Raw genomic sequence first — 24,228 nt, 5'->3', positions numbered from 1 at the left:
CAGTATGTAGCCTTTTTGGATTGGTTTCTTTCACTTAGTAATATTTAGGTTTCCTCTATATCTTTTCATGGCTTAATAGCTATTTATCTTTAGCGCTGAATAATATTCCATTGTCAGGATATACCACAGATTATCTCTTCACCTCCTGAAGGACATCTTGCTTACTTCCAAGTTTTGGCAAATGTGAATAAAGCTGCTATAAACATCTATGTGCAGGTTTTTGTGTGGGCATAAAGTCTCGGTTTCTTTGAGTAGATATTTAGGAGTATGATTGCTGGATTGGATGGTAAGAGTATGTTTAGTTTTGTAAGAAACAGTGTCTTCCAAAGTGGCTGTACTATTTTGCATTCTCACCAGCAATGAATGAGAGTTGCTGTTGCTTCACATCCTTGGTGTTGTCAGTGTTCTAGATTTTGGCCATTCTAATAGCTGTGTAGTGGTATCCTGCATTTCCGTGATGACATATGATGTAGAATGTCTTTTCACATGCTTATTTGCTATCTGTATGTCTTTGGTGAGATGTCTATTAAGGTCTTTGGCTCATTTTTTAATTAGGTTCTCTTATTGTTGCATTTTAAGAGTTGTTTGTATGTTTTGGATAACAGTCCTTTATGAGATAAGTCTTTTGTAAATATTTTCTCCCAGTCTATGACTTGTCATCTCATTCTCTTGATGGTGTCTTCTGCAGAGCAGAAATTTTTAATTTTAATGAAGTCCAGCTTATCAATTCATTCTTTCATGGATCACGCCTTTGGTGTTGTATCTAAAAAGTTATCACTAAATCCAGGGTCATCTAGTTTTTCTCCTACGTTATCTTCTAGGAGTTCTATAGTTTTGGTTTTACATTTAGGTCTGTGATTCTTTTTGAGTTAATTTTTGTGAAGGGTGTAAGGTCTGTGTTATAGATTCATTTTTTTTTTTTTGCATGTGGATGTCTAATTGTTAAAGCACCATTATTGAAAAGGCTGTCTTTTCTCCAGTTTATTGCCTTTGCTCCAGTGTGTGGTATATGGGGTAGCATTAAAGATTCTTTCTTCTAGTGATCATTTAGTAGGATAGGTATCTTAGCAAGTATATGGCCTTTCAAGGACTACTTCTGATTGACATTTAGATTTGGTGTGGTTAGAAGTAACAGTACAATTATGAAGATACAGATTTTTAAAGTAAGCAGTGGATTAACACATTAGGCCTATACACTAATGGAATCATTCTTGGATTTGGTAATCAAAATATTTTTACCTTGGAACATAGTACTCAAGAATAAGAAACTAGAAAGCCTAAGAGTCATTCTAGGACTAAGTGAATGTGAAAGGTTTCACTGAAGAACAGTTTTTCATTGAAGGCTGTTGACTCATCAAAAAAAAAAAACAGTCCGAGTCACATGTTTAATGGTCAAATAAAGGCATTCTTTGGCATATGTAGGAGATATTTTCTTAACATTCTGCAGTGTAGAAATGCATATGCCACCAGCAGAAGCTGGTAAATAAGAGGGTTAAAGAATTTAAATTATATAATTTAGCAAGTGTCACAGTCTATTTGGTATAAACCTTAAAAATTTTTTTAAAAAGCTAAGTGAAAACATTGATATTTAGTTCACTGTATTATATTGTATATTCGCTGTCTTCTCCATCCTACTTCCCACTTCTCTATGGGTACTTCCTTTTTCTTCCAAATAAACTACTTGTACTTGACTGCTTGTCTCAGGATCCACTAATAGGGGGAGTCCAAATGAAGATAGGCTGGCATTTTTCCTATAAAATTTCCTATATTTTGACATGGCTGCTTGCATCCTCATGTCATTTTACGTGTTCCTCTATATCCAGTGTTTCCTGTACACTAGTTCTTGGGTTTGATTAGATTGAGGTCAGGTTCTGGTTTTGGGGGGTTAAGAATACTTCACAAGTTGTGCTTTCTATTTCCTATTGCATCCTATCAAGAAACATTAATATCTGATTGTTCCACTTATAGTGATGTTAAGATTGTTCACTAACAGTGTCAGTGCAGTTGTTCCACGTGAAGATTAGCTCAAAGCTTCTTGAAAGCCTAGGCAAAAAGGGATTATGACATACCATGTAATTCTCATAGTTCAGTGCCCAGCAGTTATCTTCTTGTGAGAATAGATAATGACTTTGCAGGAATTATGGATGACTCTTAAATGAAAATACTTGAGAGAGAGAATCTTCTCTCTCTCTCTCTTAATATGAAAATGAAATTGATGATCTTGCTAGATGTAATATAAACGTCTATATAACGTTATTCTTACCCCTTTCCCCAGTACCCAGTATAGTGCCTAGCATGTTATAGATGACTCAGTGAAAAATTTGTGGAATGAATGAGTGACCTAACAAAAGAATGTATGTACCAGCTTGTATGTAGACTCTCTCAAGGAAACTTGCTTTCATCAGGCATCGTGAGCAAGAATTACAGTGTAGCACAAGGAGAGCAGTCATAATTTTCTCTTGGTGTATATTTGCAAGTATTTGTTCTGGACTATTACTTGCAAGATCCAGTGCTAGGTACTAATTGGGAGACAGTGATGAATGGGACACTGTCTCACATATCCCCCCACACCCACTCCCTCTGGGTTCCAGAGTGTGTACAGAAAAAGAAGAAAACGATTCTCATCTTGAATTTTCTCCCAATTCCCATGCTTTGTTAGTACTGCCATTGCTGGAAGTTTGGGTTTTAGGGGAGTAAATATAGTGATTTTAAGAGAAAAATTCTTTCTATGCATTGAGAAGCTCATTTCCAGTTCTGAAAAGCATTTTATAACAAGAGCATTCTTCTCTGAAGGTCAGAGAATTACATTGTCTATTCTAGGTAAATTAGTTCATCCCATTTTTAGAATACAGTGAAGAACAAAACACAGATGACATCAATTTTTAATGGAAATCCGTGCATGATCAAATAACTAATATGCAAGAAAAAGTATGAATTGCAACCATTTTTTTCTTTTTATTTTCTATGTTTGTTTTTACTGGCAGAATTTGAGTTTAGGGATTATATTATCTATATGTGAATTTTTTTTTTTGCGTAGAATTTGTTTTTCCCAAACATGTCTGCCCCATCATATTTTGAGTTATTTAATGAAGAATGTTGTAATTGTTCTAATGTTTCTTTATAAAAGCAGATTGGTTCTGACTTGTCCAAAATGGGTTGCATTGATATTATAGGAATGTTGTATCACTGAGCAATTTAAGGGTTAAATAGCTTCCCAGTGTTATTCTATACTTGGTCCTATTTTTCCCCTCTCTTTGAACTTCTAGTTCATTATAATGCTTCTGGGAATACTAACAGTGAGATGTACCTTGATTGATACTCAGCTTCAAGGCTTGGCTTGTACAGTGCCTGTCAGCCTCAGCTTCTTTTCTCCTGGGACCTTTCATATCTCTTAGCTCCTTGCAGCCAACTGCAAACGTACTGTTGCTTGCCAGCTTAATGCAAAACTGCAAGTGAGAGAAGTGGCCCCAGGGAGGAGAAGCGGCCTGGGGCCCCTGGTGTTGGGACTGCAGGTGGGAGGCTGATTTGTCAATCTGGATTAGAAGTGGAAGGGAACTGTTGCTTGGTACATTGCTTATTTCTTGCTGTAGGAGAGACATCGTTTGTAAAGGGCTTTGAGAATCTCCCAACAGAAAGGCAGGTAAATGAACGATTTAGCAAAAATACCCTAAGCTGTTACTGCAGAATGCCTAGCAGGTATAATGCCAATTGAGAAAGTAATGCCACGGAAGGAAACATCCTCTGTTGAAGCTTCTATTTTATGCTAATAATTTTCAGGCAGAATTTTCTATTCGGGCAGAAGGCATTGTACTTTTAAGAATTAACATCTATGTAAATTTCTAATAAGATTACAGATTCCACATTTTTCTAAAATTGCAGTAATTTGCATGTCAAAACAGAATTCTCACAAATGAGTCTTACTTGTTCTTGTGTTCATATCTTAGGACCAAAAACATCATATAAACTTTAAAATGAATTTACATGCTTGTTTGTAGAGTCAAAAGCTTTCTTCTCTAAATCAGTGCTTCTTAAACTTGAATGTGCGTAGGAATCCCTTGGGGATCTTACCAAAATGGAGATTCTGGTTCAGTAGGTCTGGGGAGGGGCCTGATATTCTGCATTTCTCACAAGCTCCCAGGGAATGCCAATGCTGCTGGTTCAGGGACCACTGTTTGAATAGCAGGGTTTTAAGGAATTGAGCTTTAAAACAAACAAACAAACTCATTGGAAATAGTTTGTTTTCTAAACTCATTTACTGAGATATTCTAATGAAACACTTAAAGCAAAGCCCAGCAAATGCTTTTGTGACTCTAAATCTTGCTAATAGAAATCATATTTAATAACTGCTTCTGCCTGATACTTTATTAACTTCTGGTCCTGAAAGTCTCAAATTATTTTCATGACTAATTTAACAACCTTAAAATAGGACAATACAAGAAGTATTGGATTTTTATCCACTAATGTAACACAGCTATCCTTAAATGAGGGTGTTATGTATGCTGAAGCGTCTGGAAGTCATGTCAGAGAACAGCTTGGGGAACCAGAAGAAGGTGTAACTAGGGGCTCATGATAGCTCTTAGGCGGTGAGGTAGAGGGGTTTCTGCAGTGGGTGCGAAGATCACTTCTGAGATTCCCTCTAAATCTGAGTCAGGAATCATCATCTAGTGGTGTGCTTTTCACCGTTACATAATTAAAAACAAATATTAATATAGACTTCATTCCTATTTGATAACCTTATTTTCCTCAAACATGTTAAAAATGTTTGTTAGCTGTTCCCATTTCTGAACCTCTTTCCCCCATTTCTCCTCTCCAACACTCTCCCTCTAAATTGTTAGTGTATTAACATAATCTGTCCATTCATTTACTTAGTACATAGTTGAGTGCTTATTGTAAACAAATAGGGTACTGTAGTAAGTGATGGTACAGTCTCTCCTTTCAAGGTACTCAGAGTCTCCTACAGGAAGTAAGATAGCACAAATAACCTAAAAGTAATGTGTTAACACCCTACAAAAGTGCTCTGGGAGTTCAGAGGAGAGAGAAATGAATCACTGTTGTCTGGGACCATCTGGAAAGGCTTCATAGAAAGGATAGCTTTTGAATCAGGTTCTGAAAACTAGGTAGGCTTTCCTAGCTGCTCCAAGCAGAGGAAACTGAGTGAGCAAAGTATGGAGGCGAGAGAATAAAGAGACACATTTTAGGAATTACAACTACTGTAGACCTTTTGCATTCTTGGATTTGTAGCTTACAGGATTTGGACCGTTTGTGAATGACCCTTGAAGGGTCATGTAGTAATTCTTCTGAGTTACTGATTCTGTTCCCTTGCTAAGAGCCTAGTGTTTCAAGTCAATGAGTGAGGCTAGTGATTGGTTTAGCAGTCATATCTGAGTCCATCTTTGTTCGTATAGATTCACTCTCATTCCATTTTTCATTTTGCTGTATATGATATAGAAAGACATTATGTGCTTATTAATAATTTAGGATTTATGAAGAGCTTGTTACAGTTCCTCTCAGTTGCCAAGAGTCTACTGCAAATAGGTTGACCATATAATTTATTGCCCAAACCTGGACTCTTTTGAAAGGAGATGGTGCTATTAATATTCCAGAGCAACAGGCATAAACTGGGTTTGTCTCAAGCGAGCTAGAGTATATGGCCAATTCGAATCCGTGGTTACTCTAACTATAGTTCACGTTAGTTGGAGTATAGGATAGGGATGGGGAGCAGTAGGATGTGATTTGGGAAAGCAAGTGTGGACTAGTTTGTGAATGATCCTAAATACCAGGCCATGGAGTTAGGCTTTTATACTGTAGACGATGAAAAATCTTTGGAGGTTTTTTTGGGCAAGGGAATTGATATATGCAAAGCAGCATTTGAAAAGATCAGTCTGGCCTCTGTGGGCAGGTTGGATTGAAGGGAGGTACTTAGTTCAGGGAGTGTCCTAGTGGCTCCCATTAAGGGTATATTCGAATGGTCTTAATGTTCTAGGAAAATTTGTTTATTTATTTAAAAAATTATGAACAGAGAAGCTTTAATAATTCACTTCCAGTGTGTGTTGTTATTGCTGTGAGTTCATAACTTCTGAAAAAGATCCTGTTAGGTTATTGTCTTGTTCACTTAGTGTTTTTCCGAAAGAGGAATAGCACTGGGCCTTTGCAGCAAGTGCCAAAGCATTGCATGTGTGCTAGTATTAGAGCTTGCATATATGTTAATATTGTAACAAAGTTTGCCCTAACATTAGAGTGATTATTAAAAAATCTTTCCAAAGTTTATTTCTAAAATACTTTCTTTTATCATGTAATCAACTTTTCATTGTATCTTGTTACAACTTGTTGTCTAATCTAGAGAGAATTTTAATTTCGCAGTAACTCCCATTTCCCTAGCCTACATTTTCCCTTTTTTGATCCCCATGGAGTAGGTCAGGCTTTTGAGAAAGGATAGTCATTTTCTACCAGGAGAACCAGATAAAGCTCCGTAGAGGAGGGAATCAGTCCTTGAAGGATTGATTATGCAGTAGTGGAGAGGAGAACACTCCAGGTAGAGAAAACCACATAGACAAAGAGATGGAAGCGGAGAAATTGTGGGGCATATTTTGGGGAAAGTGACTGGTTGCTGGGTGGCTTCCAAAGTGCTGTGGAAGTACAGCCAGTACACTGGCGTCGCTAGCCAGTTAGGTGGTCATGGAGGATACAGGGAAATTTAAGGAGAGAAAGGCTTTTTAGTTCCAAAGATATCTCAATTTTAAAAAACCGTCTAATGGAAGAAAATATTCTTTACTTGCTGAAGAAGCTCCTATTTAAAGCTAGCCTGTCACTTATTTTTTTTTAAATGAATTTGGGTGCATTGTTTACCATTTCACTGATGTGCCTTTTATATAAGATCATTTCACTAGACGTATCTCAGACTGAAACGTTTAATATTTGGTGCAATATATGCATGTGGAGGGAATTATCTAATGAATTATAGAAGATGATTGGAGATGCCTCTCAGTTTTCTTGGCAAGAAAATGAGCTAATGAACTGAAGAGAATGACCAATTTGTAAAATATTTCATAAGTTTATGTCTCTATATTTACATATGTTGTCTAAATATCCCATCATTAGAGGCTATATTCTCCATGACTATTAAGATCTTCTATTCAAAATTTCTGTGTAGGTTTTTGTTGTTTCTTTTAAAAATATAAGTTTACTTCAAGTCTAAATTTAAAAAAATGAACAATTATCCTTCTCCTGTCCTGGTTTAGAGCTACTTGTCTTTATTTTACTTAAGCACTGTAGCATTTGACACATAAAGATGTTTCCCCAGGAGAAGCTTGTTTCCGCCCAGGGCTGACATGAAAAGAAACAATTTGTCAGACTAGTGGAGCTTGCTAACAATTCGAATAAACAACCTGTCTTTCCCTTCATACTGCATATTAATAGAAATGTTAATGGTAAACCACCTCCTTTATACCCTCCAGGGAGGAGAGATTATTGGTCAGTGAGAGTTTTCTTTGCGCCCTCTTAAACACAACTGTTAGGTGAATCGTCTTATCAGTTGCATGCTTATTATCACAATGTTTCTTAAGTAATAATTATCTATTAATGCAGCCAACTTGATTGATGCCTCATTTTTGTCATTACCTAGCATGTGAATATTTTTGCCATGTAAATGTTTCAAAGTACAAAGCAATTAAATTTAGAATATACTTCTCTGTAAATGTATATTTTGATAGGCGATAACTAGTTCTTCAGAAATGGGCTTTCTTGGATTATAAATCTGAAGACCATTATCCTATCTGTATTTATCATTTTTCTCCCCTCTTTACCACCACCACTCGTGTGAGAGCTCCTTGAGGCAGAGCATACCATGGTTTATGCATTTGTGCCCTCAGTACCTAGTAGACACTCTGTTAAGTGACTGTCAAGTTATTTAATGACTTTGATAATGATCAACTTTGTTGCTTTATGATAATATTTTTGCGTCATTGCCTTGAATTTTTCTTCACACAATCCACTCTAAAATCTTGCTGTACCAATATAATTCGATTTGTTAAAAACAAGACAGTAGGCCCAAAATGGAGTCGCTTATGCTAAGCCCCACATCACCAACCGAGACCTCACTTAATTACAGTTTCGGTTCTCCCAGAAATGGAATCTTAAACCAGTCAATCAGGAATTGCCTAATCAGCACTAGTTAGGTAACCTGCCTGATGGACCCCTGCCATCCCTTACAGGAATGTAATTTTGCAGTAACCAGCCCATTTTTTTACTTAGTATTACTTCTTTGTTCCCACTCCCTTCTTTCTGCCTGTGAAAGTTTTTCATTTTGTACAGCTCCTTGGAGCTCCTTTCTGTCTACTAGATTGGATGCTGCCTGATTCAAATTGAGTTTTGCTCAGATAAACACTTAAAAATTTTAATATGCCTCAGTTTATCTTTTAACAGGTTACACAGTTATCTAGAACTGATCATACTCTGATGAGGGAAAAATCTGTTAATTGAGACATGGACAGTAAGTAATGATTAGTGAGGGAAGTCTGATCTTTCAAGTTAAGTTTTGAGGTGTTGAAAATAGTGAAATTAGTTATGTAAGTCAAATATTCAGGAATTTTAAATTATCTAGCTTACTTTCAAAAGAGTATAATTTATTGGTTGCTAGCAGAAATAGCAGTCAGCTATTCGCTACACTGTTGTGGTAACTTGAAAGTAAAACGTGTTATTCTTAGGCTTTTCTAAGAAAAGAATAAATTTATAGAAATGTCTTCAATAATTAGCAGGGTTTATTTACATACCAGCATCAACACGTCTCTTTATACCATTAGAAATTGAATTGTTGGTGAATTATAAAATTTTTGAGTTGTAACTGTAGTGAGCACTAAAGTGTCCATGAAGTGGGTGGGCGAAGGAGTAGTCTTCAGTACCTTGATTAGGGCCTGCCATTAGTTGTCACTCTATAAAGAGCAATGGTTCACTGAATTTCCATACAAAAACTCTGGTTTGAACAAAAAACTGTCCAGGCATCAAAACACATAGCCTATTAAAGATGGAGCCTAGAAATAAAATATACTCATTTAAAGTAAGTAAACAGTTGACAGTTTAAAATTGTATCTTTGTTTTGCAAATGGCAAGCTGAGATTTTCTTGGATAAACTTGAAATTTGTGGTTCAGACACATTAAAGTGGAAGCAAAACATTCTTCTTCTCTTTGTAAAATAAGCCTTTCACTTAGCACGTTGTTACACCAGTAAGTGAAGGTGAGGCAAGAAGGGCTTTGGGTTCACAACTTGGAAAGTCTGTCTTGAACTCTTCTCTTCATTGTTGTGTACTGTCTTAGAAACAAGATGGGATAGAATCAGCAAACTGAGCTTTGGTTTTATATTCTTTCAAAACTAATAATAATCTGGCAAATTTTGTGTTGTGGCACTATAAAGATAAAATTGTTGAAAGTATTAGTTTAAAAGAGTGAGTAAATTCTCAATTTTCTCAATTGTTTAGAATTAATCTCTTTTATATGTTTGGAAGTATAGAAAGTCTTATTTGACTAGTTTGCAGGCTTGAGAAAAGTTGTACTTCTCCTATTTCACTGATCTAGTGAAGGATTAGAATAGATAATAAAGATTAAAACCAGTTGATGGATGATTTTGTAAATAACAAGTGGAACCAACTTTATTCGTAAATTTTCTTGTTCTTTTTTGACTTTGTGCATTATTTGCCTTTTGTGGGAACATTTATTAATTTTACATTTTTTAAATTTCCAGGTAACTTGGGTTTTTACTCCTGTAACAACTGAAATAACAAGTCTTGATACAGAGAATATAGATGACATTTTAAGTAAGTACCTGGACATTTTTAAAGTACACTTCCTTCTCTATAGTTAGTTTATATACAGAAACAAAATAAAATCTCAACTATCTAGAACAATTGAGGAGCTGGCCTTGTGACTAATTCCGTGGTGTACTGAATTAACAAAGCACTTTTGGTTTTAATTTTTTAGTATAAATGTAAGCCTACTTTCTTGTGTTACAAGTGAAGTAAACTTTTAGTCTTATTTTATTTCTTTGCCTTGTCATAAATGCCACTCTTAACAATTCATAAAGTATTTTGCTAAAGCCAACTTAAAGGCCAGCAGTTTCCACTGTGCAGTACTAAATGTTAATGATCTTAGGACACAGCCTAGAAATTTGTCTTTTTAAATTTTTACCTAAATCACCTGATCTCTTTTATTGTCATTGGTCCAATTAAGTTCAATAAGTGTTTCACTGAATGCTGTTTGCTAACAATTTGTAGATACAGTTAACTTGGGGGAAAAACATTTCTTGTTTTTGAAAGTACTGGAAAGAAGTATTGAAGACGTGGTTGATAGAAAATTAGATTTAAGAAAATGTACAAAGTGCATAAATGATTTCTTTTTTTTTGAAGCACTCCGTTTCACCAACTGGTTTGAGCATTACAAAACCAAAAATAATAGAGGAAGGAGTCATTCACTGAGCATCATATATTGTTTTGTGTTTTTGGAACTGGTTTTAAGTGCTAGAAAGTGTATTCCTATGTTATAAGATCTCTTTAGAGCAATGGTTCTATAAACTTTATCGTGTATCAGAATCACCTGGAGTATTTATTAAAATCTGTACTGCTAGCCTTGGCCCCAGTTTCTGGCAGAAACTGCTAGACTGCACCTAAGAATTTGCATTTCTACAAGTTGCCATGTGATGCTGGTGCTTCTGGTCCAGGGACCACAGTTTGTGAACCACTGCTTTAGAGTGGATAAGCAAGTGGATAAAAAGTGCTTTGAAGAGAAAAAAGGAAGAAGAAAGTTGAAACTCACATATCATTCTCACTCTTTTTGTCTTCCAAATTCTAGACTATCTTTTTGTTTTGTTTTTGTGAGTACTTAGGAGTTTATCTGTTTCTCTGTATTAGGTTTAGGCGAAAGGAACAAATGTATCTTTCTCACTTCTTCACATTTGGATATGCAAATGATACTAAGTTATTTTTGCAACAGAGAATGACTGTTAAATGGTTAGGAACCAGAAAAAGTACATCTTGTGCTTCGCCCTTGGTTGTAGATTACTTGTTGCCACTAGGTGGGACATCTGAGATTTAGAACTAGCTTGGTTATACAGGTCTCTTCTGTGAAATAGGATTTTACTTGCAGAGCTAATTCTCAGGTACTCATGAATATGGAAGGTCAAAAAATTGATTATTAAAATCCAGATCGTTCCACTTTGCTTTTTGTGAGACTGGGCTATTTAGTAGCTTACTTGCCTGATCTGGGTTTGATTCCCCTTCTGTCTTATATTCATTTGATGAAGGAATAAAGATGGAGGACATAGAGAAAAGGAACACGGACTCCCACAAATTATGTAAGCCGTCCATGACTCTGTGTATGGGTTTGTGAGCGAGAGGTGACTTGATTGTTACTCTGTATTTTTAGTGGTGGGCCTTTTCCAATGGAAAGAAGACCGTGATGAAAACCAAATCTTTATGTCAAAAGTATGTAGATGCAAATAACTTAGGTTGTTTGGTTTTCTTTTTCAATTTCAGATAATGCTGATGTTGCTTTAGTAAATTTTTATGCTGACTGGTAAGTAATAATCTTATTTTTTGTATTTTTTAGGGGAGGGTTACATTGTTTAGTTGTTGTTTTTCATTTTTTTTTTTAACTTGCTAAAGGTGAATTTTTCTTTGCTAGAAAGGGATGAGTGGGGAAGCCTTTTTCTTTGGTGAAACCATGTTCCATACACAAAATCCATTAAGATTCATTCACAAATAAAGCAGCTTAATTTGGTGAGCATTTGTGTTTTAAGAGAGAAATACACCTGATTGCATTATCCCACATCTTAAAATAAAAGCAGGTAACATAAAAACTCAAAATATCTCACACATACACACGCACACAAAAGAGTACATATTGCAATTCTGTATTTTTCCTGACTGAGGAAGTAGGGCAGTATTTGAAGGTGAGGATGTGTGTCTGGCAAGTTTAGAAGGAAAAATAATGTTGACATTTTTTAACATATACCATCTACTGCTGCTTCCAGGAAGCCTTTATTCCTTCCCCTTCCAAATCAGAATTTGTCCTCTGTGTTCATATAGTACCCTATGTACCACTTTCTTTTTCTTACTGCATTGTTTTGTCTTTTATCATTGTTTGTGCCCTACCAAACAAACTTTGAGGGCAGAAATACTGTCTTACTCAGTATTCCTAGCATCTAGAACGAGGGCATAATATGTAGTAGATGTTAATGAATGTGGCCTGGGGATAGGAAGAAGGGCACTTCAGCTGGAGAGAGGTTTGAAACACACAATCCTTATTCCTAGGCAATCCGTATCTTATTTGACCCTTTTAGGCTTACTGCCTACTAGTTGCCACTACGCTACTTCAGGCCAGGGTCCCATAGTTCACCTAGGTTCCTGCATCAGTCTCCTAATTTATTTTCTGTGCTTCTAGTCTTATATGTCTCCATTCTGTTCTCTACAAAGTAAGCCAAAGTGGTTTTTCCTAAAGTGCAAGCTGGATTAGTTTATACCTCATCTTAAAACTCTTAAATGGTTTTCTGTTATCTTTAGGTAAGTCCCTTACCTTGGCCTAAGAAGGCCCCTGATGACCTCGTCCCTTCCTCCCTCTACAGCTATATATCTTACCTCCCTCCACTCCCACATTCTTTTCTAGTTATGCTGAACGTCTTTCAGTTTCTGTAATATTCTCTTCTCTTTCATCACTGGACCTTTAGTTGTAGTATTTTCTCTGCCCAAATGGATCACTCTTCTCTCACCCACTTATTTACCTAGTTAAGTCTTAATCATCTTTGAAGTCTTAGATTAGGTGCAGCTTTCTCCAGGTCACCTTCCTAGATCAGTATTCCCTCCCTTACTTTCAAGTCAGCTTAGGAACCTTTCTGTATCTTCCCATAACATCCCATATTCACCCAGTCGTAACACTTGTATGCTATAGTTTAGATGATGGCTCTCCACTACATCGTTAGCTTTGTGAAAAGTTACCATATCTATCTTTTTTCAATATTAATCCCCAAGCACTTTGCATAATACTTGGCAGATAAGTACATAATAAATACTTATTGAATGAATGATAGGTATTTAAAGAACTTTAGTAAAATGTTGAAGATACACAGAGAAAATACCATTTATAAAATGTATAACAAAGGTAGCATTTTCCAGGGTAAATTAGCATTGTTCAGATGTGGCTGTGTCCAGTCACAAAATTTGGCAGAAGATTATCGAGTCCAATCCGCTTTAAAAATAAAACTGAGATCCAGAAGAGTAAAGTGTTTTCCCAAGGTTACATGAGTAGATTGTGGCAGAGTTAAAACTAGAACACAGTTCTCTTGACTGAGGGATTTTGTTGTAAGAAAAATAGAACCTGCCGTCGACGTTTTTGCAAAAACTGGATTGGAACTGTGGACTAATTACAGTTATTTGGGAAAACATATTACCCAAAGAATACCTTGAAGTTGTTCATGAATTAGTACTCTTTTGTTCAACTGAAAAAACTCAGGTAATTGGCCACAGGACATAGACCTACCCTGTGTGGCCTGAAAGGCTAGATTCTGAGTTCCCATAACTCCCTAGATTCTGAGTTATGGATGTGGCATGGTTTAAAGGAAGAATTCTCTGGTAGAACTGCCTAAAAATACTGATATGCCTCAGAGGGTAATAAACCATAGTAGGTACTTAATAATGCTGTTATGTGTCAGGCTCTTCACATACATTGTTTTTAACGCTCAGAACTACCCCACAGGTAGGTATTATAATTTCCATTTTAGGTTGAGGAAGTTGAGGCTCAGAAAGGTGATACGGCTAGTAAGTGGTGGAACTGAGATTTAAATTCAGGTATGTCTGACTCCAAAGCTTATTTTTCCGCCCACTAGGTCATACTAGTAAGTGCCCTCAAATTGTTCCTGCAAAGCCTTTTACCCATTTTTTGATTTGTAAAGGGTTCAAGCACTAGATTGGAGATTGGATTCAGATGACTCTTAAGGCCTTTTAATAGCTCTATTGCTTTTGTTATGTTACTTTTATAAATGTAAGTTTCCATATGTATGGATACATGTGTATGAAGTTACAGTAATATTGCAATTGAACTTTTATTTGATCTTCTCCTTTCACCTTTTGGTATTAAAACTGATCCTATTTTAAACGTGAAATGTGCTTACTGGGTAGCAAACTGGACAATCCAGAAAGAAGGAGCCCTTACTGTATGTCTTTACCTTGCCCTTAAACCAGGAGCCTATACACTGGTTCTTTACTAGGCCATATCCTGATTCTTCAAGAAACCATTGACCGGTCCCTACCCCTTTTCTCCCCTGTCCTCCAGCACCCTATTTTCAGCAACTCTAAGAACCTCCACACCTGTGCTCCTAGCCTCTCCAGTTCCTCCAGTTTATCAGTTTATTCATTTAACAGACATCTATTGAAATGCTTATTAGAATATGTAGTCAAATAAGACACAGTCCCTGATGTCCACAGACCCCACCCACCTATCCCAGATGGGAGAGAGTTAAGAATGCTAAAAGAGGAAAGAGCCACTTGAAAGCAAGAGATTGAAGATACAGATTGTGTCTCCTTGATATGTTCTAGGACATCTCCTTAGGAAGTCAGGTGAGTGGGCGAGAAGAGACAGATACAAAAAGAAATAGGGAGGAGGTGTGGAGTTTGCGTCCCTTCACAGGCTTTGCAATATGTGTGTTCAATTACAGTTAACATGCATGGCCAAATTGTACGTGGATTAGAGAGTGCACAGGCTTCATTTAAGCAAATTTCTTAGCAGAAAAGGGCTCTGGAAGCAATAGTAGCAATTATGGTTTGTTTTTGTTAATAGATACTCAGTACCTTTTCCATACGAGAATGACTGTTCTAACCCCGCTGGTTGCGTGCGGATTCTGATTCTTCTTCTCCTTCTTGTTAGGGCCCTTTCATGACTCACAACATCATATATTTGTGAAGTGGTTGGCCTGATTAAGGGACAGTCAGAATTAGAAGTTTCAAGTTTCTGGAATATTGTGGGGTTTGTGCCTCCTTTTAAAAGTAAAAACAAAACAAACAAAAACGTCAGAGGAAACATGGACAGAAAGTCTTGTTTAAGAATTTAAAGTTTTGCTCCTGGATTTGGTATATTTAATATGTTTCTAGGTGCAAAAGTCCATTTTAACCTGGGGTAGATTTTGAGGAGAAGCAGTTCATGATATACTATAGTAGACTAACTTGCCCCTGAGATTTGATTGAGCTAGTCAGGTGAATCGGTCTAATGTTTGCAATAAACTTTCCACTTTAAAGATTTTGTACAATAATCTAAAAATTAGTTCATTATTTAGAGAAAGCTAATTTCTTTCATAAATGCCCAAGTCTCAGTAGTTACAAGTCCAAGTAGATACATCTTAGAGGGCTTATTTCAGACTTGTTTCATGGCCCCTGTGAGAAATCCTTAGCTGTGTGCTCCGTAATACTGGCCTTTTTCTTAGGGGGAAAAAACCAAAATGTTTTAATTATTTGTATAATCTTTGAAGTCAAAATGGTCTTCATCTCCAATGAATGACATTAAGATCCATGACTAACTAGTACGTGATTGTCTCAAAATCTGTTTATTGTACGTATTCTAAATATCAATGAATAATAATAACTGAAATAAGATTTTATTGCTTTTCTGCTTTTCAGTTTTAATTGATATCCTTCTCTGTGCATAGGTGTCGTTTCAGCCAGATGTTGCATCCAATTTTTGAGGAAGCTTCCAATGTCATTAAGGAAGAATATCCAAATGAAAATCAAGTAGTGTTTGCCAGAGTTGATTGTGATCAGCACTGTAAGTACTTTAGTAGGAAGAAACTGTCCCATCCCCATCTCTCCTACATACACACACACAAACAAAAACACGTGCACACATATTTTTCTTTTCTTTTTTTAAGTGCTCTGCTTTAAGTGGAGAACAAACCAAAAAGAGTCTAGTGACCTTCGATCTTTATGTACTTGTAATACTACTTTCCATTTTGCCTGTGCAAAGGCTTTAAAAAAAATTTTTTTTTCATTAAAATATAGTAGGGCAAGCTTATAGGCAGTAAATCTTAACTAGCAATGTTTTCTACCAAAGCAAATACCAAAATCAATAAATAAAATTGAAATATAGTTTTAGGGGAAAAAATGGATTTCTCTTAGTTTTAGAATCATGCAGAAATACCATTTGTAGTCATTTCAAATAAAACAGTCTCAGATTTTTGTGTGTTTCTGTTATATAAAAGATTCTACCAAGATTGGCTAGGACTATCTTTGAGGTGTAATTACTGATTAATTATTGAGAGTGTTGAGAAACTTAGGTTAGACTCATTTAAAATCCAACCTCTTGGATTTCACCTGTCCCAGTGGAGCATTCTCTATAAAATCGCCCCAGTTTTCTGTATACATGACAGATTTCTCTAACTTGAGCTAGTGAGCTTGCAGCGGTGTTTCCTCCTGGGTGCTCCCATCATTATTCTTGAACTTTCCTCTCTCATAGTACCAAACGCATTTTCTGGTTCTGGTTCATTGTGTGTTAGTTGTCTCACCAGTTGTGATGTCAGTTCTTCAAAGGCAGGAACTTTTTTTTTTTCTTTGTTTTTAATGCTCCCTTTTAAGTGGAGACCAAACTACTCATTAATCTCTGAATCTCAGGCATCTGACAGTTTCTGGGAGACAGAGCTTGCTCATTAAAAGCTTGTTGCATTGAGTTATTGGTAAGTTGGAATGAATACAGAACTCTCCCATTGTGCAAATTTCTTTTCCTTTACACTCAACCTGACAATTACAATTAGTGTGTGTACACTGACTTTTCATTTTACTTATGAGGAAATGGAAATCAAGTGGCTTAACCAATGTCATACAGCTTAATGCTAGTCAAGCCAGATTTAGAATCCAGATCTCCTGACCAAATTCCTTCATAGATCTATTTGCTTCTTTTCTGTTCAATAAACATTTTAGGGATTTACTGGTAAAACTCTGTGCTAGGGAGAAAAGGCTAACAGCAAAGCATTTCAAATCTTACAAGCCATACCCTACCCTTCTGTCTGCTGAGGTTCATAGCTAGATTGGATGAAGGGACCAATAAAAGGTCAGTGCAAGCATGGACTGCGTTTCCACACTGTTTCTGGATCTTTCCTCCCACCTTGACTAATGGGGAAACATGATGGTTTTCATGTGGGCTCTCATTTCAAATCTTTCTATTCTTTATGTATTTAATTAGACATTACAGTGCAGACAACAGTCCCTACTTTCACTGAATTTGGACCATAAAATCTGAAATCATGCTCTCAAGCTTACAGTCATTGGGGAGATAAATTAACTATCGTTGAAACCTAAATATCATTTATTCTATCTTTTAAACAGATTAACTTACCTTTGAGGTAATCTGACATCATTGCTAGTAATCAAGTTCTCTTTTTTTTTTTTAAAGATTTTATTTATTTATTTTTTCCCCCCGCAAAGCCCCAGTAGATAGTTGTATGTCATAGCTGCACATCCTTCTAGTTGCTGTATGTGGGACTCGGCTTCAGCACGGCCGGAGAAGCGGTGCCTCGGTGCACGCCCGGGATCTGAACCCAGGCCGCCAGCAGCGGAGCACGCACACTTAACTGCTAAGCCATGGGGCCGGCCCTCAAGTTCTCTTTTTATGGGAGTAAATAGCCATAGTTCAGATGCTTTTTGATCCACCAGAGAGATCTACAAAATTAGTTTTTTTACTAATAAAAGTTATATCTGAGACATTGTGCATTCTCTTTAAATGTTTTCCCTGCTGTGTAATTCTTCAATTTTTAAAAGTGACATTATGAAATCCTTATTGATGGTTTATTCACATTTTCCACTCTCTCTTTAAAGATTATAAGACAGACTATATTTTGGGTAACCCCTTATGTGCCAAATGGATTGTAGAGGTTTTGAACTGGAAGGACCTTAAGAATCCTGAGGTCTGCAGAGAAGTGCCTGTTAGGCAGATTGTTCTTTGGTGGGATTTGATTTTTAAAAAAGAGATTTATTGAGGTATAATCAACTGCACAAGTTTAAATTATACAATTAAATGTTTTGACATATGTATATACCCATGAAACCATCACCACAATCAAGATATCAACATATCTGTCATCCCCAAAATTTTCCTTGTGCTTTTTTGTGGTCCCTCTCTCCCCTCATCAATCCTCAGGTGACCATGGAACTGCTTTCTGTTGCTATAGATTAGTTTGCATTTTCTAGGATGTTATGTAAGTGGAATCGTAGATTGTGTGTTTGTGTGCATGTTGTTGTTTTTGACTCAACGTGGTTCTTTGAGATTGTTATGTGTATCATTCAGTTTTCTTATTGAGTGGCATTCCATTCTATGGCTTATACTACAATGTGTGTAACTGTTCACCTATTGACAGACAAGACATTTGGTTTGTTTCCAGTTTCGGGCTATTACAAATAAAGCTGCTGTGGACATTCAGGTACAACTCTTTGTACATATGCTTACATTTTCCCTGGTCATATACCTAGGTGTGAAAGACCTGAGTCATATGGTAGGTGTACATTTAACTTTTTGAGAAACTGACAGACTGTTTTCCAAAGTATTTGTACTATTTTACATGTCTACTAGCAGTGTATGAGGGTTCCAGTTGTTCCATGTTCTTGCCAACACTTGGTATGGTCATTGTATTTAATTTAACATATTTGTTAAATTATTGACAGGTATAATAATTTCTTTTTTATAATAATTTCTTGGGGCCAGCCCAGTGGCACTGTGGTTGGGTTCACGTTCCACTTCGACAGCCCGAGGTTCTTTGGTTCAGATCCTGGGTGTGGACCTGCTCCCTGCTCATCAAGCCATGCTGAGGCAGCATCTCATATAGAAGAGCTACAACTCTACAACTATAATATAGAACTATGTACTGGGGCTTTGGGAGGAAAAAAGAAGAGGAAGATTGGCAACAGATGTTAGCTCAGGGCCAATCTTCCTCAAAAAAAAAATTTCTTACTGGGTTTTGAGATCTCTTTATATATTATGAATACAAGTTCTTTTTCATTTGTGTAATTCGCAAATATTTTCTCCCATTCCACTCTTTTTTTTTTTTAAAGATTTTATTTATTTATTTTTTCACCCCCAAAGCCCCAGTAGATAGTTGCGTGTCATAGCTGCACATCCTTCTAGTTGCTGCATGTGGGACATGGCCTCAGCATGGCCGGAGGAGTGGTGTGTGGGTGCGCGCCCGGGATCCGAACCCGGGCCGCCAGCAGCGGAGTGCGTGCACTTAACCGCTAAGCCATGGGGCCGGCCCTCATTCCACTCTCTTAAGGGTGTCTTTAATTGTGGTAAAATGCACAGAACATAAAATATACCATCTTTACCATTTTTCATTGTACAGTACAATAGCATTAAGTATATTGACATTGTTGTACAACCTGTCTCCAGAACTTTATCTTGCAAAACTGAAACGCTATACTCTTTAAACAACAACTCCCTATTTCTCCTCCCCCCGGCCCCTGGCAACCACCATTCTGCTTTCTGTTTCTATGAATTTGACTGCTCTAGATACCTCTTATAAGTGGAATCAGATAGTGTTTGTCTTTTTGTGACGGGCTTATTTCGCTTAGCATGGTGTCCTCAAGGTTCCTCTGTGTTGTAGTGTGTGTCAGAATTTCCTTCCATTTTAAGGCTAAATAATATTCCATTGTATGTATAGACCACATTTTGTTTATACATTCATTTGTTGATGGACACTTGGGTTACTTCCACCTCTTGGCTATTGTGAATAATGCTGCTGTGAACATGGTCATACAAATTATCTCTTCGAGACCTGGCTTTCAATTTTTTTTTGGATATATACCGAGAAGTAGAATTGCTGGGTCACATGATAATTCTATTTTTTAATTTTTGAGGAACTGTCATACTGTTGTCCATAGCAGCTGCATCAGTTTTACATTCCTGCCAGCAGTGCACAAGGGTTTCAATTTTTTCACATCCTTGCCAACCCTTGTTACTTTCTGCTTTTGTGATAATAACTGTCATAAAGGGTGTGAAGTGCTACCTCTTCATGGTTTTCATTTGCGTTTCCCTAATGATTAGTAATGTTGAGCATCTTTTCATGTGTTTGTTGGCCGTTTGTATATCTTCTTTGAAGAAATACCTGTGCAAGTCGTTTGCCCATTTTTAAATCAGGTTATTTTTTTTTATTGTTGAGTCATAGGAGTTCTTTATATATCCTGGATATTAACCCCTTATCAGATATATGATTTGCAGATATTTTCTCCCATTCTGTAGGTTGCCTTTTCACTCTGTTGATTGTGTTTTCACAGAAGTTTTAAATTTTGATGTCCAATTTATCTGTTTTTACATTTGTTAGTTGTTCTTTTTTGTCATATCCAAGTAATCATTGCTAATCCGATGTCATGAGACTTTACTCCTATGTTTTCTTCTTAGAGTATTATAATTTAGATCATACGTTTTGGTCTTTATCATTTTTTCTTTTTGTTTGAGGAAGATTGGCCTGGCGCTAACATCTGTTGCCAGTCTTCCTCTTTTTATTTTCTTTCCCCAAAGCCCCAATACATAGTTGTGTATCATAGTTGTTGAGTTGCAGTTCTGCTATGTGGGACGCTGCCTCAGCATGCCTGATGAGCCGTGAGTTGGTCCGTGCCCAGGATCCAAACTGGTGAACCCCAGGCCGCCGAAGCAGAATGCACAAACTTAACCGCTACGCCACCGGGCCGGCCCCTCAGTCTTTATCCATTTTGAGTTAATTTTTTTATATTGTGCAGGGTAAGGATCCAATTTCATTCTTTTGCATGTGGGCATCCAGCTTTCCAACACTATTTGTTGGTGAGACTATCTTTTCTCTATTGAATGGTCTTAGCACCCTTGTCAAAAATCATTTGACCATATATGAGGATTTATTTCTGAGCTCTCTGTTCCATTCCATTGGTCTATATACCTGTCTTTTTGCCAGTACCACACTGTTTTGATTACTGTAGGTTTGTAACAAGTTTTGAAATCGGGAAGTGTGAGTCCTCTAATTTTGTTTGAGAGCGTCTTTTGAAGGGTGTATATTCTTAATTTTGATGAAATCCAATTTATCCTTTTTAAATGAATTATGCTTTTGATGCTGTGTCTGAGAAATCTTTGCCTCATCCAAGATCACAAAGATTTTCTACTATGTTTTCTTTCATAAATTTTATAGTATGAAGTTTTGCATTTAGGTCTGTGATCCATTTGGAGTTAGTTTTTACATGTGGCACAGTGTGTGAATTGGAGTTCATTTTTTACATATAGTTATCAAGCTGTTCTGACATTATTTGTTGAAAAGACTATCCTTTCTTTACTAACGGACTTTGCATCTTTGTCAAAATCAACTAACCACACGTGTGAATCTATTTCTAGTCTCTCTATTCTGTACTGTTGATCTATTTGTCTGTGATTTGTCTATTTGTTTATGTTTACACCAATACCACACTTTCTAGATTACTGTAGCTTTATAATAAGTCTTGGCGTTAGTAGTGTAAATCTTCCAACTTTGTATTTTTTTTTTTCAGAGTGGTTTGGCTATTGTAGTTACTTTGGATTTCTGTATGATGTTTAGAATCAGCTTGTTAATTTATAGTCAAAGTGGGGATAAAAACACTGCTGGGATTTTAATTGGGATTACTTTGAATTCTTGGACCAATTTATGGAGAATTGTCATTTTAGCAATTTGAATCTTCCAATCCATGAACATTGTATATCTCCCTATTTATTTAGATCTTTTCAATTTTTCTCAGGAGTGTTTTACAGTTTTCAGCAATGTTTCAGTCTATAAGTCTTTCACATCTTTGTCAGATTTATCCCTAAGTATTTTTTTTGAAGCTATTGCAAATGATATTTTTCAAATAAACTTTTTATTTTTGGAACAATTGTAGAGATATAGAAAAGTTGCAAAAATAATACAGAGCATTCCCTTATACTCCTTACCCAGTTTACTGTAATGTTGACATCTTACATTACCATGGTACTTTTGTCAAAACTAAGAGACTAACACTGGTACATCACTATTAGCTATAGTATAGAGTTTATTCAGATTTATCAGTTGTTCCACTCATGTCCTTTTTCTGTTTCAAGATCCAAGACATTGCATTTAGTCATCAGGTCTTCTTATAAGGTTACCTCTCATCTGTCCATTTCTCATGCTTTCCCTTTTTTCCCACAACCTTGACAGGTTTGAGGAGTCAGTTGGTCAGGTATTTTGTAGAATGTCCCTCATTTTGGATTTGTCTGCTGTTTTTTCTTAGGTCTCACACGTCTTTTGTGAGATGTACTATTCCTAAGTATTTCTTATTTTTTGATGCTAATTGATTTTTTAATTTTAATTTCTGATTGTTCATTGCTAGTATATAAAAAAACTTGATTTTTATATGTTGATCTTTTATATTGGTACTTATTAGTTCTAATAAGTTTTATGTAGATCCCATAGAATTTTCTACTTAGGCAATTATGTTGTATGCAAATAGAAACAGTTTTACTTCTTGTGGTCTGTATTTCCTTACAGTATTCTTTCCAACCAAGTGTACCTCCTTGCTGCTCCAAGATTAGTTTCTGTCAGGCAGAAGATCTATATGAAGCTTCCTAGGAAAGGCAGAAGGTGACCCCAGAATCAGGATATCATCCTGCCCACATATGTCTCATTCTTATTAATCACCTGTCTGGCATTGTGGCACCCTGTCTGTCTTGCCCTCTTATACTTTAGTCTGTCTGCCTTGCTTCTGACTCACTGTGTCACCCGGACCTTCCATTCAAAGTAATAGTGTTGTTTCTTGGAAAAGTTCCTGTAAAAAGTGTCTAGTCAGATTGCTGGGAAAAACTACTGTGCATTTAGGCATGATTTTACGTGTGTTATTTCAGTTATCTTCACCACAACCCCTTGAGTTAGATAGTATTATTCATTCAACATTTTTTTTATATGCCTACCCTTTGTAATGCAGTGTGGTAGGTTCTAGAGATACAGCAATGAACCAAACACACCCACAAAGGCAAGAGCAATGAATACACAATTGCTCATCATGATGATTGTTCTGAAGGGAGGGTTTTGGGTGCTACGAGATAATATGAGTGTAACTTAGTCTGGGGGGATAGAGAAGTCCTCTCTGAGACGATGATACAAGACCTGAAGGAAGAGTAGGGATTTTTAAGGGAAATAGAGGAAGAAGAGTATTTCAGACAGAAGGAGGAGTAGGTGTGAAGTTTCTGAGGTGGGAACGAACATTGGACTTTCAGACAGCTGGAGTATATCATTGCATTACAGATGAAGACACTGAAAGACTTAGAGAGGCTGAATGATTTACCAAGGTTACATAGTAAATAGAGGGAGCCAGACTGTAACCCAGGAGCATGCAGCTTTTACTGGGTAACTATGCTATTTTGAAGGTCAAAATAAAGTAATTTAAATTGGATTTCTCATAAAAACTGAGAATTCATCCAATTTCTATGTAAAAATGACTAAAAATGTCTATGCGAATTATATAATAATCTGTTTAAATGATCTCTGATGGGTCAGTGTATAGACAAAAATGCAATTCTTTGTAAGTGGTGTTATAATTATTTAAAATTTTTTGTTTATTGCAGTAACATTGGTTTATAACATTGTATAAATTTCAGGTGTACATCATTATACTTCTTTTTTTTTTTTTTTTTTTTGTGAGGAGATCAGCCCTGAGCTAACATCCGCCAATCCTCCTCTTTTTTTGCTGAGGAAGACTGGCCCTGGGCTAACATCGGTGGCCATCTTCCTCCACTTTATATGGGACGCCGCCACAGCATGGCTTACCAAGCAGTACTTCGGTGCGCGCCCGGGATCCGAACCAGCGAACCCCGGGCCGCCGCAGCGGAGCGCACGCACTTAACCACTTGCGCCACCGGGCCGGCCCCCATTATACTTCTTTTTCTGCATAGATTACATCATGTTCACCACCCAAATACTAATTACAATCCATCACCACACACGGGCCAAATTATCCCTTTCGCTCTCCTCCCTCCCTCCTTCCCCTCTGGTAATCACCAATCCAGTCTCTGTCTCTCTGTGTTTGTTTGTTGTCGTTTTTATCTTCTATTTATGAGTGAGATCATATGTTATTTGACCTTCTCCCTCTGACTTATTTCACTTTACATAATACCCTCAATGTCCATCCATGTTGTCACAAATGGCTGGATTTCATCGTTTCTTATGGCTGAGTAGTATTCCATTGTGTATATATACCACATCTTCCTTATCCATTC

At 36.6% G+C, this 24,228-nt stretch overlaps 1 protein-coding gene across 1 annotated transcript in view; it reads left to right on the top strand.

Annotated features, from left to right (window-relative positions):
* The window catches only part of ERP44 (endoplasmic reticulum protein 44), an 85,306-nt gene that overhangs the window by 19,234 nt on the left and 41,844 nt on the right, over nt 1-24,228 (top strand). The window contains exons 2-4 of the mRNA XM_058523655.1: nt 9,734-9,806; nt 11,520-11,559; nt 15,677-15,792. Coding sequence (XP_058379638.1) covers nt 9,734-9,806; nt 11,520-11,559; nt 15,677-15,792 — 229 coding nt within the window. The remainder of the gene's footprint in view (nt 1-9,733; nt 9,807-11,519; nt 11,560-15,676; nt 15,793-24,228) is intronic.

This window comes from Diceros bicornis, chromosome 28 (genome assembly GCF_020826845.1).
Source record: "Diceros bicornis minor isolate mBicDic1 chromosome 28, mDicBic1.mat.cur, whole genome shotgun sequence".
Classification (NCBI taxonomy): Eukaryota; Metazoa; Chordata; class Mammalia; order Perissodactyla; family Rhinocerotidae; genus Diceros; species Diceros bicornis.
The sequence above is the reverse complement of the archived record's forward strand: the minus strand, read 5'-3'. Positions and strand labels throughout refer to the sequence as shown.